This window comes from Pongo abelii, chromosome 3 (assembly GCF_028885655.2).
Source record: "Pongo abelii isolate AG06213 chromosome 3, NHGRI_mPonAbe1-v2.0_pri, whole genome shotgun sequence".
Classification (NCBI taxonomy): domain Eukaryota; kingdom Metazoa; phylum Chordata; class Mammalia; order Primates; family Hominidae; genus Pongo; species Pongo abelii.
Window position 1 is genome coordinate 121,347,231 of NC_071988.2, and position 15,029 is coordinate 121,362,259.

The 15,029-nt window shown below is 40.4% G+C and overlaps 1 protein-coding gene across 1 annotated transcript in view; it reads left to right on the forward strand.

Moving 5' to 3' along the window:
• Positions 1-15,029, forward strand: part of DAPP1 (dual adaptor of phosphotyrosine and 3-phosphoinositides 1) — a 53,385-nt gene that overhangs the window by 18,758 nt on the left and 19,598 nt on the right. The window contains exons 2-3 of the mRNA XM_002814999.4: positions 43-165; positions 4,640-4,773. Of these exons, the coding sequence (XP_002815045.1) occupies positions 43-165; positions 4,640-4,773 (257 nt within the window). The remainder of the gene's footprint in view (positions 1-42; positions 166-4,639; positions 4,774-15,029) is intronic.

Genomic DNA, 15,029 nt, shown 5'->3' on the forward strand with positions numbered 1-15,029 from the left:
CATGGTTTGGCCTGAGTGAAAGCACTGTTCCCTCCTTTCTAGGTGGTATCACGGCAACCTCACGCGCCATGCTGCCGAAGCTCTTCTTCTCTCAAATGGGTGTGACGGCAGCTACCTTCTGAGGGACAGCAATGAGACCACTGGGCTGTACTCTCTCTCTGTGAGGTAAGGTGCTTCAGGGCTCTATGGCTTCAGCGTGGGCTCCTCTGTCACTTACTGACTTTATCATCACTCAAATTGCCAGAGAGCAAAACCCGATTCCTGTTGGATCACCAGGTTAAAAGATTCCAAACTCTAAATGATGAGGGTGTAAAAAACATTCCTGCTCCATTCATTAGCAGGAAAAAAATTGTTAGAGCTGGAGGAGACATGAGGAATTATTTGATAGAAACCTTTCATGGAGCTGTTGAAGAATCTGAAACCCAAAGCGGTGGAATGTCTGGTACCTCAAAAATCAACAATAGAAACAGTGCCAGAATCCAAATTGCTGACACTTGGCTCAGTGGCCTCTTCACTATTCTTTGATTTCTCTGTAAATGCAGAATGATTTATGACTATACGGCTTTCATAGTCACAACCTCAAGGAGGCAATATACAACTTTAAAATTTTTCCTATAGTGGGCTAGCTTTTCTTATTGAGTCTCCATTTCTCCCAAATGGTAAGAAAGTTAATCCAGTCCCCACCAGGTTCATACAGCCAAATGCAGTCATTGTCCAGATCTTTCAGGTCCTCCCCACCTCACACCGCCTTCTTTCTGGCTGGTGCCCCAGATCAGAGAGGCTGACCAAGCTTCTGGTAGTCAGGGGAGGCAGCTGGTTCTCAGTCAGGATCTGACACTCTGGCTTCCACTGACATGTAGCAAGTATTCTTGGGTTTTTTGGCACTTCTCCATGGATTAGGCAGGGGATGTAAGGACTCCATGAAATTTCCCTCAGCCACCCACCCATTAAGCTCAAACTGTTATTGTGTTACTGTTCTGATGGCACCTCCATATACCCTGGAGAGTCACTCTTCCCTTCATAGTGCAGTCCCTCAAGCTAATCTGGCCTCAGAGGCTCTCTCACTTATTTCCCAGTCTACACGGTCACTACTGGTCACTAACTCAGTAGCAGCATTCACACTGTCTCTTTGGGCTCTGGGCCTTGCTTCTATATTCATTTTCTATGCTACATAACAAATTATCAAAAACTTAGGGACTTAAAGCAACACAACTTGATTATCTCACAGTTTCTGGATGGATTCTCTGTCCAGGGTCCTACCAGGCTGAAATAAAGGTGTTGGAGAAGCTTGTGGCTCTGATCTGGCATTTAGTGTCTTCCTCCTTCATTTTCTCCTTTCCTCTTCATTCTTTTTCATCCATTCCCTTGCTGCTGTAGAACTGAGGTCCTCCTTTTCCTTTTAGCTGTCAGCCAGGGGCCATTCTCAACTCCTAGAGGCCACCCACAGTTCTTTGCCACATGGCACCCATGGCTGTTTACCACATGGGTGTTTGCTTTCTTGCATGCCAGCCAGAACACATCTCCCTGACTTTTTCTTCTGTGAGCAGCCAGAGAAAACTCTCTGTTTTACAGGGCTCACGTGATTAGCTCAGGCCCACTCAGATAATGTCCATATCTTAACATCAACTGACTTGGGACTTTACGACCTGCAAAATCCCTTCCCAGTAGCATGTAGACTAGTTTTTGATTGAATAATTGGGATAAAGTGTGTATACTCCAGGGGCTGGGATTTGGGATCATCTTAGAATGCTGCCTGCCACAGCTCCCATTCCTGGAACAGTGAAAATCTACAGGCCTACTTGAAGTGGGTGTGCGAAACAGGTAGAGGGTGATGGGGTAAGCAGGGGTCACAGAGGAAAAAAAAGCATATTCATTAACATTTCTCATGTCACCCTGTTATATTTTATTTATAAATTTTCTGAATAACATAGATGAAAAAATTATTAATCCAAGATGGAATTCTGTTTGAGTGGCAACAAGAATTGTGCATTCTCTGCTCAACAGCAAATGTTAAAAGTTCATCTAATGGTTAAGTTGTAGATGATTTATTGCACACATCAGAGGTCCTCAACCTTTTTGGCACCAGGGACAATTTTGCCACAGACTGGAGCAGCGGCAGATGGTTTTGGGATGATTCAAGTGCATTACATTTATTGTGTGTTTTATTTTTGTTATTATTACACTGTAATGTATAATGAAATAATTATACAACTCACGATCATTCAGAATCAGTGGGAGCCCTGAACTTGTTTTCCTGCAACTAGATGGTCCCATCTGGGGGTGACGGGAGACAGTGACAGTTCGTCAGGCATTAGATTAACATCAGAGGCACACAGCCTAGATCCCTTGCATGTGCAGTTCACAATAGGATTTGCGCTCCTATGAGAATCTATTGCCTCTACTGATCTGATAGGAGGTGGAGCTCATTGAGAATGCAAACAATGGGGAGCAACTATAAATAAAAATGAGCTTCGCTAGCTCACCCATCACTCATTTTCTTGCTACGTGGCTGGCAGGGGGGATGGATGGGGACCCCTGGCATGAATCTTCCAAAAATGAAAAGTTAATTAACTTTTCACCTATGTATGTTTCATCTGAGCAATTAGATCATAAGCTTTTTATAAATCAATGACATATATATTTCATATACATAAAAAATAAAGAATAAATTATTGATTTTCATTGCAAGCACTAGAGAATGCTTATTAAAAAAATGACCAGCAGAGGTGACAAAAACCACAGACTAATTCAGGAGAATGACTATTTTTGTTTTATGAACAAATATTCACTTATTTGTTCATTCTTTTAATGATGAATATTTGAAAGCATTTATTCTGCACCAGCCACTTTGGTAAGTGCTGTAGAACAGTGGTCCCCAAACTTTTTGGCACCAGGGGCTGGTTTTGTGGAAAATGGGGGTTCAGGATGAAACTGTTCCACCTCAGATCATCAGGCATTAGATTCTCGTGAGGAGTGTGCAACCTAGATCCTTCACATGTGCAGTTCCCAACAGGGTTCAGGCTCCTGAGACTCTAATGCCGTCACTGATCTGACAGGAGGCAGAACTCAGGCAGTAATGCTTGCTCACCCACTGCTCACCTCCTGCTGTGCAGCCTGGTTCCTAACAGGTACCCAGTCTGCAGCCCCAGGATAGGGGACCCCTGCTGTAGAAGATTGAAATACCTTATTTGGGGGAATTACAGCCTCACAGAGCCAAAAAGACCACATACAAGTAACATACTACAAAGTAGAGGCTGATAAATAACATAAAAGAAAGCAAGATAAGTGTTTAGGTGGTTCAGAAGGGAAAAAGCAATTAACTTAAGCTGGAATTATCATGTAATACTTGACAAAGGAGGTGATACTTGAACTGCAACTTAATGAGTGGCTGGGATTTCTACCAGCAGAGACAAAGAGAAAGACCGTTTCAGGAAAAAGGAACAGTATGAACTAAGGGACAGAAGTGGAAACTCCTTGAAGAGCAGTAGGTCCAGTTGGACTAGGGCAGCTGTTCTAAAGGTGTGGTCCCCAGACCAGGTGTGTCACCTAAGAACATGCTAGGAATGCACAGTCTCAGGCCCCACCTTGGATAGACCGAATCTGAATCTGCAGGGGTGGAGGTGGAGGTGGCCGCAAGCTGAGTTCTCACGAGCCTGTCAGATGATTCTGATGCATGCTAACATGGTAGCATGGGCTGCACTGAGAGGAATAGCAGGAAGTGGGGCTAGAAAAATAGAATGGGGTCAAATAAAGTGGAGAGGCAGATATATATGTATATATTGTTTAATACTCTGCCTCATTTCAAAAATGAAGTGGAAAATGACAATGTAGGAAATTTGATATTTTATTCAGTAGGCAGTGGAACGTGCACGGGAGGAAAAGGGCTGGGCTCACACAGCTAATCAAGCGACAGAGCTGAATTCTGACTGACTCCCAAACAAGCAAGGGAGAAAAGCCCAAGGCAGAGGAGAGAGTGTGGTGAGGGTGTCATATGTCATTTCTATCATTCCTATTCTCTGCCCTTCTTAAACTCATGTCCCTTAGCAGCGTAACGTTCAAGGATTCTTTTGGTAAGTCTAGGAGTAGATAGGGAGAACAGTCTCTTGTCTTCCATTAGAGTGAAAAGTTGAGGCTGGGCGTGGTGGTTAACGCCTGTAATCTCAGCACTTTGGGAAGCCGAGGCGGGAGGATCACCTGAGGTCAGGAGTTCAAGACAAGCCTGGCCAACATGGCAAAACCTAGTCTTTACCAAATATACAAAAATTAGCCAGGCATCGTGGCAGACACCTATAATCCCAGCTACTCAGGAGGCTGAAGCCAGAGAATCACTTGAATCCAGGAGGCGGAGGTTGCAGTGAGCCGAGATCGTGCCACTGCATTCCAGCCTGGGCGACAGAGCAAGACTCTGTCTCAAAATAATAAATAAATAAATAAATTAATTAATTAATAAAAGTTGAAAAGAGCACACTCTGCCAAAAGAAACTAGTGATGCTCTTTAAAATTGTCAGTGGTTTCAATGATTGCCTAATTCTCAGCTCTTAGAAAGGGTTAATAGTGATGCTAACATCTAAGATCATATTTCCCTTCAAGAAGATATTTATTTGTTAAATAATATTAAATACTTCTTTTTCCCTTTTAGGGCCAAAGATTCTGTTAAACACTTTCATGTTGAATATACTGGATATTCATTTAAATTTGGCTTTAATGAATTCTCATCTTTGAAGGATTTTGTCAAGCATTTTGCAAATCAGCCTTTGATTGGAAGCGAGACAGGTAAGCTATGAGCAGACACTTGACTTATGAAATATTGTTTCAGGATGGAGGAGAGACAAGGCAGATTTCAATTAAAGAATGTCATAGTTGTCATTTATATTTCAGCATTATCTTGAGGAGAAAACAATGTACTTTGTATAAAGTAGATATTTTCTCAGAATGTGTTACTTAATGGATTGATTAAAAGCACACAATTTCTTTAAAATGGGCTCACCATTTTGAAATAACATATACAATACACACAAAAAGAACAAAGGTAAAAATGACTTTTTGATTACTCATAATTTCAGATACAGGCAGTTTGCATATGAGTGAGACCCACAGAAGTAAATTTTGAGCATTTTAAAAACTAAAATTCCATGTGTTTTTTGGCTGCATAAATGGCACATGTACCATAAAACCTAAAGTATAATAATAATAATAATAATAAAAACTAAATGATATAGCCAAAAAAAAAAAACTAAAATTCCCACTTAAATATTCACAGAAATCACTGAATATTGAAAATATTAACTAGGAAGTACTCTCCTAAGTTATAAAATTCTGTTTCTATTGTCATGGTTTTTTAAATAAGATTTTAAGCTAGACTTAACTATGGCTGGAAAAGTTTGAATTTTCCTGTTTGAATGGTTAGAGAATTAAACCAGAAAAAAATTCATGTGTAAAGAAAAAAAAACACAAAGAACAGTCTATCTTGGCACTTGAATTATCTAAGATTGAACATCTTGTTTATTTACATTATTTTAATGAAGTAAAATATCATCCCTGTATTTGTGATATAGAATCACAACACTTTTGTCCTAAATAATGATAAATCTTAGTTAATCAAAGACCAGGAAATTCCAAGAACCTGTGGCACAAGAGGAACCCAAGACTTAATAACACAACCAGTTACCATGAGTTTGTACATACGTGTTTTCTTGGCAAACTTGCCAGTGGGCTTTCTGTTAACTTCAGTGTGGTGGGAAGAGATGGCATCATTGGCTTCTGTCTTTTCTGCTATTTATGTGGCGTGGATAGTCCCTGATGTGACTCATAAAGTGTCTAGTATACATGAAGTGCACAGCGGAAACTAGAAAATAGTTGCTCTGCTTTATACTGACCACACCAAGCCCAAGATAGAATAATCCAAACTACAAAATGAAGCTATAACCTTTCTTTCCTTCTTTCTCCTGGTATCAATTCTCCCAATCAACCCTGAAAATTACTTCACCATTTAACAAGCAGTTGTTCTCATGAACAAATGGCCAGTGGAGGTGTTTTTATTTCCACTGCCACCTTGGCCTTGGCAAGCATTTCAGTTTCTCAAATCCCTTCACTTCAGTCTTCTTTCCTGCTTGCATCCAGTTCCACACTTGATTTTGTTCAGTTATTGGTCACTGGCCATGGAGAGGAGATTTTTAAAGCCAGGGTTTTGTTTTGTGTACCTCTAATTTTGTCTTTCATATCCACCAGGTCCTGGCCCACTGCAGGGCATTTTGGGTGAATAAATAAATGAATAAATGGATAACTATGAGTAAGAATTCTTTGTAGTTTTCAAAGCCACTAGAGTTGTCATTTTTCTACTTTCTCTTTTTCCTCCAACCAAAGACAGCTCCCTTCTTTTAAACTCTTCTCCTAGACTCTATTTTCAACTTCTTTGATAATTCCCTGTGCTCCTTCCTGGGCCTTCTCCAAGTTAGGGAAAAGATACATATTCTGCCTACTGGCAGATTTCAAAACATTTAAGATCAAAGTGAAGGCAGTGCTTTCTGGTTGAACTTTTCTGGCACTGATCCAATCATCAGGCAAGAGGATCACCTAAGGATGCTCCAAAATAAAGATGTTTTGATACTGCATTTGGGACAATGATAAGCTTCCTTGTAAATACACTGTTCTGAGTAAAGAAGCCTTACGATTAATGAATTAGGGATTGTAAGGATTTGTAATCCAGACTTCTACAGTAGTTTCTCTAAAACTCAAACTTGCTGTATTATTATCTTGACTACAATTACCATTTTATTTATTACAATATAACTCAAGAACCTAATATTTTTATCCTCTCCACTGCCTCTCCTCTGTTCTATTCATTACCCAATGAAGAATTTGCTGCTGTTTGAATTCCTGCTTCCGGGCCCTCATGCTGATGGATATGCACTTGACTTGCTGGCTTCCAGCCCTTGAGTTAGAGTCCACTAGCTTTATTCCTCTTATCTATCCCAGCCAGATGAAGGGAAAGCCATCAGGGCTAGGAACAACAGGCAAAACCCATGACAGATGAGGGTTCAAATCTTGCCCCTCTGGGAGTAATAGGCTTTGGGAAACAAGATAACATGCTCAAGTCATGATGACTTGTAAGCCCAGAAAGTCCTCAAGGTTATGGAGTCAGCACTTCAGACTATGAAGAATGGTGAATGGAAACTGACACACCACCTTCTAAAAATAGGCCTTTTCTTCTTGTTCATTTAAGCATGGGCTCCTAGTATTGGCTCCCAGTGATCAGAAGATCTTCAGGCTAACGATTTCATGTTCACCAGCAGATAAAGTACAGATATTTCTTACAGTTTATGTTTGATTAACATCACCAGGAAAAGCATTTGTCCACACAATGGACAAGCCCCTCCCAGGGCTCTCAACTTCAGATTACAAGAATGACAAGGACTAGAATTGGATATTTCAGGCCACTGCTGTCAGCTAGACCCCACCCAGGCCCAGCCTCACCCTGCAGGGTCTAGAGCATAAGTTTATTAAAGAGTGACTTTCTTATAATACATTTATCTACTGGCACAAGTGGCATTACCTTTGAGGGCAACAGAAATGATATCCAAATAACCAAAACTTTACACTTTTGCCTTGCAGTTATTTATAATGCCTTCAGTAGAGTGAAACCCAGAATATTTGATTTTGGGTCATAAGAACATTTTTGCCCTCAAAATAGATAAAAGTGTCGACCTAAGGGGATTAAGGCTATTTTAAGATATCTTTTTTTTCCTATTCCCTACTCTTTACACTTTTAGGATTTCTGTTTGCTAATCTGAAAAGCAAGGATTTCCTAAGCAACATCTAAGCCTCTTGCCAACTTTAAGAGTATGTTATGATAATTTCCCTTTCCCTTGCCATAATCTCTATTTCACCTCTCTAATCTCCATTAAAGTTTCTGTTCACTCTGATTTCCTTTTATCAATACCTATAAACACTCTTAAGATACTTCCAATTCTCAAAACCTAATACTTTCCCGAGTACATGATAGAGATATACAATGTACTCTCTTGCTTTATTTTTCTCAATGGCCCTTTTACCTTCTGACATATATAATTCACTTTAAAAAAAAAAAATACCTTTTTTTTACACACTAGTGTGTAAACTCCATGAAGAAAGGGACTTTTGTCAGCTTTGCTTCCTGCTATGTCCCAGGACCTGAAAAAATAAGTACTAATCATTTCCACAATATGTCATGTTGGATGCCCCATTTCCAATGCCTGCATTGCAGTTTTTTGCATGGCAACATCAAAACTAGCAAACTTGTGACAATTTTAACTTTCAAAGTTTATAAAAACATAATTTGAAATGATGTTTTGTGTTGCATATGTGCTCAGTGATGATTAAATTCAGAATTTGCCTTTCATTTGTGATAGTGTTGCAGGACTTTTCCTTAGTTCAGCTAAAGATTGGGTCCCTCTCCACTCCACGGCCACAAAAATTTAGGCTCGCAGACGGTTTGAAGGGTGAGTGAAGCAGAGTTTTATTGGATGAAAAGAAAGAAAAGAGGGAAACAGGGAAGCTAGAGCGCTTCCTGCCCAGCAGTTTGAATTCTATGTTCCTCACAGGAAAAGGAGGGGCCAGGCTCCTCCCCACTGCAAAGGACACGAACTTCCTAAGGCTTCACCTCAGTGGGCAGGCCGGTTGGAGTTTTTCTGTCTCAATAGTAGGATATCGAATAAAACATATTCATGTCTGTGCATGAACTCTAAACTAAACTCAAATAGACTTGAAAATTTGAGAAACTTTTTTATCAGTATAAATATGTTTGGTCCATTATTAATTTTGTCGTAGCCTCTTGTAATTAGCTAAGTTTCACATATATAGTCTTGAAAATGTAGATGGCATTTATCTTTATGCTTAAATGTCTAAATATGATTAGAACAAAAAAATTACTTTTACCATTACCTTTTGTTTATGTTTCAATAATTCTTAACATGAAATTGCCATGTATAATTTATTACATTGTATTGTGACTGTAATCACCTAACTGGCATGAAAAAATATAATACAAGTCAAGTTCTATGTTTGTGCTTACCCTTTATAATAATTGGTTCCCAATTTTAAAGATCTCATCTGGTTTTTTTGTAAATGTCAGATCTCCATTTCTCTTTTTGTTTTGATATGGGGATTCCCAGTCTTTTGACGACAGCTACCGCTATTATTATTTTATTTTGTGACACCACCCAGGTGGTATTTTTAAATAATGTGGTTAAAATTAATTTTAATTTGAGAATTGGGTGGTTCTTCAGAAAACAACTAGTGACAACTTAGAATTTTGCCAAACTTCCTTAGTTTATGTTTGCCAAAAATACAAAATGTTCTCAGTTTATAGATGAGTTTTGTTCGAAAAAGGAAAAAGCAGCTGAGGAATGGAATTAAGCCAACATTTTTAGAGTGCTTGCTGGGTTCCAGGCATTCACCTACATCAACTTATTTCATCTCAACCACCCACAATGATGCATACAACAGTCCTATTTTCAGATGAGGAAATGAAAACTCAGAGGTTTTAAGTCCCTTGCCCAAGTTTTCACTGCTGGTAAACATCAGGGCTGAGATTGGAATCTGGGCTAATCTGGTTCTAAAGCATAGATACTTTCCATGCACGTTGCTATCTTTTGAAACTGGTCCCACAATAACAGTACATTGTTGCCATGGTACAGTGTAGCCTTAAATGGATTTGGAAGAATTCAGAGCTGAGATTGGAATCTGGGCTAACCTGGTCCTGAAGCGTAGATGCTTTCCATGCATCTTGTTATCTCTTGAAACTGGTCCCACAGCGACACTGCAATACATCGCTGCCATGGCACGGCGTGGCCTTTAATAAATTTGGAAGAATTCCTGCCACAATAATGTAGTAGAATGATTGTAGGATATGGCAGGGCTATAACACATGTCTTAGTCCTATCCCTCAGTCTTTTCTTTATCTCTTCTTTAAAGTCTATAATAATGTGTTTGGTACATGAAGTAAACCTATTGTTCTAAAGAGTGTGAATCAACTTTAACTTCTGCCTTTGTATTTATTGTTATTCCCATTTTATTTACATGAATTGCTATTTCAGAAATTATACCAGCGGAAACTTTAAAACATAAAAAGGCTAATAAGAAAACATCCCCCCAAATATGCAGGCTCATCTTAGTCATGTGTCTTCAGCAAGGATATCAAACAGCCTGTCTAAGTATAACGAAGTAAAATAAAATTTAAAGCTTGAGAGAGAAACTGAGAGAAAGGGAAAATGAGAGGTAAGATCAAATGACAGCAGCAACAAAGTATTTCAAATGAATATTGTACATTTACAGGAAGCAGTACAAGCATTTGGTAATGAAACTTCTCGATGTTTTTTTCCCCTTATTTGGGCCTGTATGCTTAATTAGATTTACAGGATGTTAGATTTGAAAGGGAGCTCAGGGACTATTGCATTTTTCCTTTGTACATGAAGAAACTGAGGCCTGGTTAGAAATGGGAAAGCAAAAACTCACATCTCCTTTCTCAAGCTGCCTCCTAAAGAATCAATTTCTTCCAACTTCGATTTATACATGTCAACTCTTGCCCACAATACAGCACAATATTTCACATGCCCTAGAAGTTTCCATGGTGACTAGATCGAGGCTGAGAATAATTATGGTATAATGAGTAAGCACACGAATTCTAAGTTTCAACTCCAGCCTCTGCCATTTGCCGGCTCTGTGTGTCTCCTCAGGTAAGCTATATAATCTCTCTGAGCTTCAGTTTCATCATCTTATGAAACTGATTAGATGGTAGTAGCTCATACTTTAATGACTTATTGTGAAGATTGAATGAAATTAGGCACATAGGACGTTTGGAATAATTCTTAGCATAGTATAAGTATTCAATAATTATTTATATTTAATAAAACCCTTTTATGGTTATTAATTCCATCAGATTCTATGCAAAAGCTGTACGTTCTATTCTCTATAAATAATAAAGGGTTAGTTTAGGGACAATTGAATTTGCATTTATCAAAGGTTTGTGATGTCCTCTTCAAACTTTAATCTAATTCCATAGTGGAATCAAAAAGTGGTAGAATCAAGTGAGCACTCCAAAAAGAGTGACTTGACTTGGATATTTGAACAGAATTTTCTCCTGCACTGACTAACTGGTATGTCTCTCCTAGTTCAGTGCACTTCACCCTATGAGACTGGAAATTGAATAGTAAAACCCCTTCACATGTAAATGAACAGGGCTTAAAGTCCATTTGCAGAGCAGGCGGCAAAGAAGGAAGGAAAAAGATCTTGAATAACCCTATTCTCTCCCACCAATCCCAAGAAATCTACTTCTCATTGGACGGAGGGGAGAGAGGAACTCATTATGCCAGTTGCAGAGCTTATTTTCTGAACCTGAGGGCAGTAATGAAACACGGATGGACATGATCTGATTGTAATTTAATTCAACAAAATGTTTTGAGTGAAATGGCACTGTGAGCCACTGATAACATAGAAAGATAAATCAGATATTATTCTTGCCTTCAAACACCTTACAGGATCACTGGGGTACCTGGTGAGTAAGCACTGACCTCACTGCATAAAATAAATACTCTAAACAAAAGTTTTTCTTTACGAGTTTTGTGTACCCTGTGCTACACTCTATTTCAGATACCAAACCAATGCCTAAGAATTGAGACTGTTCTTACTCTCTTTCTGAGTTCCTGCTGTAATACAAGATAAAGGGTCCTTCAATGCAATTTCATATTATTGCATACAGTTATATATATAACTGTTACACATAACTGTAAGTTACCACTCAGTCAAAGTAAATGGAAATGCCTGCCTCGGTCCAGCTCTGATCACCTCAAAAACGTACCTCCACTAAGCATGGCTGAAACCAGGTTTCATGTCAAAGGGAGGAAATAATAGTCACCTTTACGTAGTTCAGAAACTGAAGTGAAACTTACCATCAAGTTTCCAAGGCCTGTGGTTACTGGTCTTCCTCCCTCTTCTTGCTCTGCTACCCCTGCCTCCTGTTGCCTTTTTCTAAATCTCCCAGCTAAGTCCTGGAGTTCATTTGGTCTGAATCTCAGTAACCCAGAGTCCCTTTCTTCCCGAGCTGAGGCACTGTCTTGGACCTTGGATGCAAAGTATGAAGAGTCTGTGGTAGCCACAGTAGATAAGTTTATTTGTTTGTTTGTATGTTTGTTTGTTTGTTTGTTTTGAGACAGAGTCTCACTCTGTTGCCAGGCTGGAATACAGTGGCGCCATCTCGGCTCACTGCAACCTCTGACTCCCTGGTTCAAGCGATTCTCCTGCCTCAGCCTCCCGAGTAGCTGGGATTACAGGCATGCGCCACCATGCCCAGCTAATTTTTGTATTTGTAGTAGAGACGGGGTTTCATCATGTTGGCCAGGATGGTCTTGATCTCCTGACCTCATGATCCGCCCCCTCGGCCTCCAAAAGTGCTGGGATTACAGGCATGAGCCACCGCGCCAGGCTGATAAGTTTCTTTTGATTGTAAATGACAGAAACCAACTCTGCCTAGCTGGGGTTTTTTTAATCTTGTTTTTGATTTTGTTTTTAAGTGAGTAGGGTAAAAGAACAGGAGAACAGGAGCAGAATTTTTTTTTTTTTTTTTTTGTGATGGGGTCTCACTCTGTTGCCCAGGCTGGAGTGCAGTGGCACAATCTCGGCTCAGTGCAACCTCCGCCTCCCGGGTTCAACGGATTCTCCTGCCTCAGCCTCCCAAGTAGCTGGGACTACAGATGCGTACCACCACGCCTGGCTAATTTTTTGTTTTTTTTTAAGTAAAGACGGGATTTCACCGTGTTAGCCAGGATGGTCTCCATCTCCTGACCTCGTGATCCGCCTGCCTCAGCCTCCCAAAGTGCTGGGATTACAGGCATGGGCCACCGTGCCCGGCCCAGGAGCAGAATTTTTTAAAAGGATATTAACAATATACCCTCCCAGAATTTAAGGGCAAGTTGAACAATCAAGAGACAAGAAGGAATCTGCTTAGTAATCATGGCAACTCTGAGGCTTTCAGTCAATTGATGTGTCTGTCTTAATTCAGCTCTGATCGTCTCAGAAGTGTACCTCCACTCAGCCTTTCTGAAACCAGGTTTCATGTCAAAGGCAGGAAACAATATTCTACTTCATGTAGTTCAGAAATTGAAGCTGGTGGACCTTCTCTCTAAAGAAGCAATTAAGTGGATCCCCAAGAAGTGAATCCAATTAGTGTGACCAGGTCAGGTGTTCGAAGACCAGGCCAGGTCTGGAGGTATTACATGGTTGTAGGGAACCTATCTCTGTATACTGGGAGGTACAATCTCTGCAGAAGGGGAAATCATTAAGCCTCACAGCCATGCCAAGAAGTCTGTGTATTGGCTCTTCCTTGGGCAAGAATAGTCAGCTAAGGAAAACTGTCCTTTAGGACACCAGATTTTTATCAGTATAAGTTGCCGTTTTATAAGTACTTTGTCATCTTCTTCATCTCAATTTAGTTTAGCCTCATTTGTGGGGTTACTAGTTAAAATCAATCTACAGTTTTACTCTCTTGGTTGACTCAATACCATTTTCCTTTGTTTTACTTTTGTTGAATTAAACTTTAGAGGAGGTTTTCAAAATAGAATTTGGGTTCCTCCAATAGAGATTTGAAAAACTATGCCTGCGGTTGTTGTCCTTTCTTGCCTCAGGCCTGGAGAATTGTGGACCTGGAAGGCTGGTTCATCCCAGGCTCTTTCTTGGTTCAAGCCTGCATTACTGTAGCATTCATTCATTAATTCATTCACTCATCTGCCTTCATTATGTCAGAAACCCTATCAGGTGGTAGGCATACAAAGATAAATTTAACCGATATGTGCGCTGAAGAGGCTCACAGAGGTTGGAGATGCACACATTGGAAAGGCGGTGGCTGTCTAATACCAAGAGGTGACAGCACTGCAGGCTCAGGCAGCAGCCCAGCGCAGAGATCCTTACCCTGCAGCACAACTGGCCCCGGTGGCTATTTCTCCTCCAGGGACTGATACTGTGGTAGCAGGATAATGCCCCCACAAGACGTCTACATGTCTCCCTGGACCTGTGAATATATTGTTACATGGCAAGAGGGAATTCAGTTTGCAGATGGAATTAAGGCAGCTGATCAGATAACTTTGGGGTGGGGAGATTATCCTAGATTGTCTAAGTAAGACCACTGTAATTGACAGAGTCCTCATAAGTAGTAGGGAGCCAGAAGGGGGAGAACCAGAAAGATGGCAGCAGGAGAAGGATCTGACTGGCCGTTACTGGCTTTGAAGACACAGGAAAATGGCCACAAGTCAAGACATGAGGGCACCTCTCAAAGCTGGAAAATGCAAAGGAATGAATCCTCCCTAGAGCCTCCACTAGGAAAGCAGCCTTGCCAGTTTTAGACTAGTGAGACCCATTTCAAACTTCTGACTTCCAGAACTGTAAGATGATAAATCTGAGTTGTTTTAAGCTGTTATATTTGTGGCAATTTGCTACAATAGCAATAAAAAATTAGGCCAGGCACAGTGGCTCACGCCTGTAATACCAACACTTTGGGAGGCCGAGGCAGGTGGATCACCTGATGTCAGGAGTTCGAGACCAGTCTGGCCAACATGACGAAACCCCGTCCCTACCAAAAATATGAAAATTGGCCCGGTGTGGTGGTGGATGCCTGTAATCCCAGCTACTCGGGAGGCAGAGGCAGGAGAATCGCTTGAACCTGGGAGGGAGACGTTGCAGTGAGCTGAGATCATAACATTGCACTCCAGCCTGGGTGACAGAGCAAGACTCCGCCTCAAAAAAAAAAAAAAATTAACACAGGTATTATTATGTGAAGCGTGTGCCTGGTCGTATCAACTAAGTACATCTTTCTGGAGTGTCATTTAAAGCATTGTTTTCATATTAAGTATTAAATATATGAAGTAGAGTGAAAATTAAGCATCAACTTTGAAGATAAAGCATAAGAGTTCAAAATGTATCTAATCTGGGAGCTGCTTTGATCCCTAGGCTTCAGTTCCCCTCTCCTCTTCCATAAGGTGAAAGTGTTTAAGAGGCACCGATTT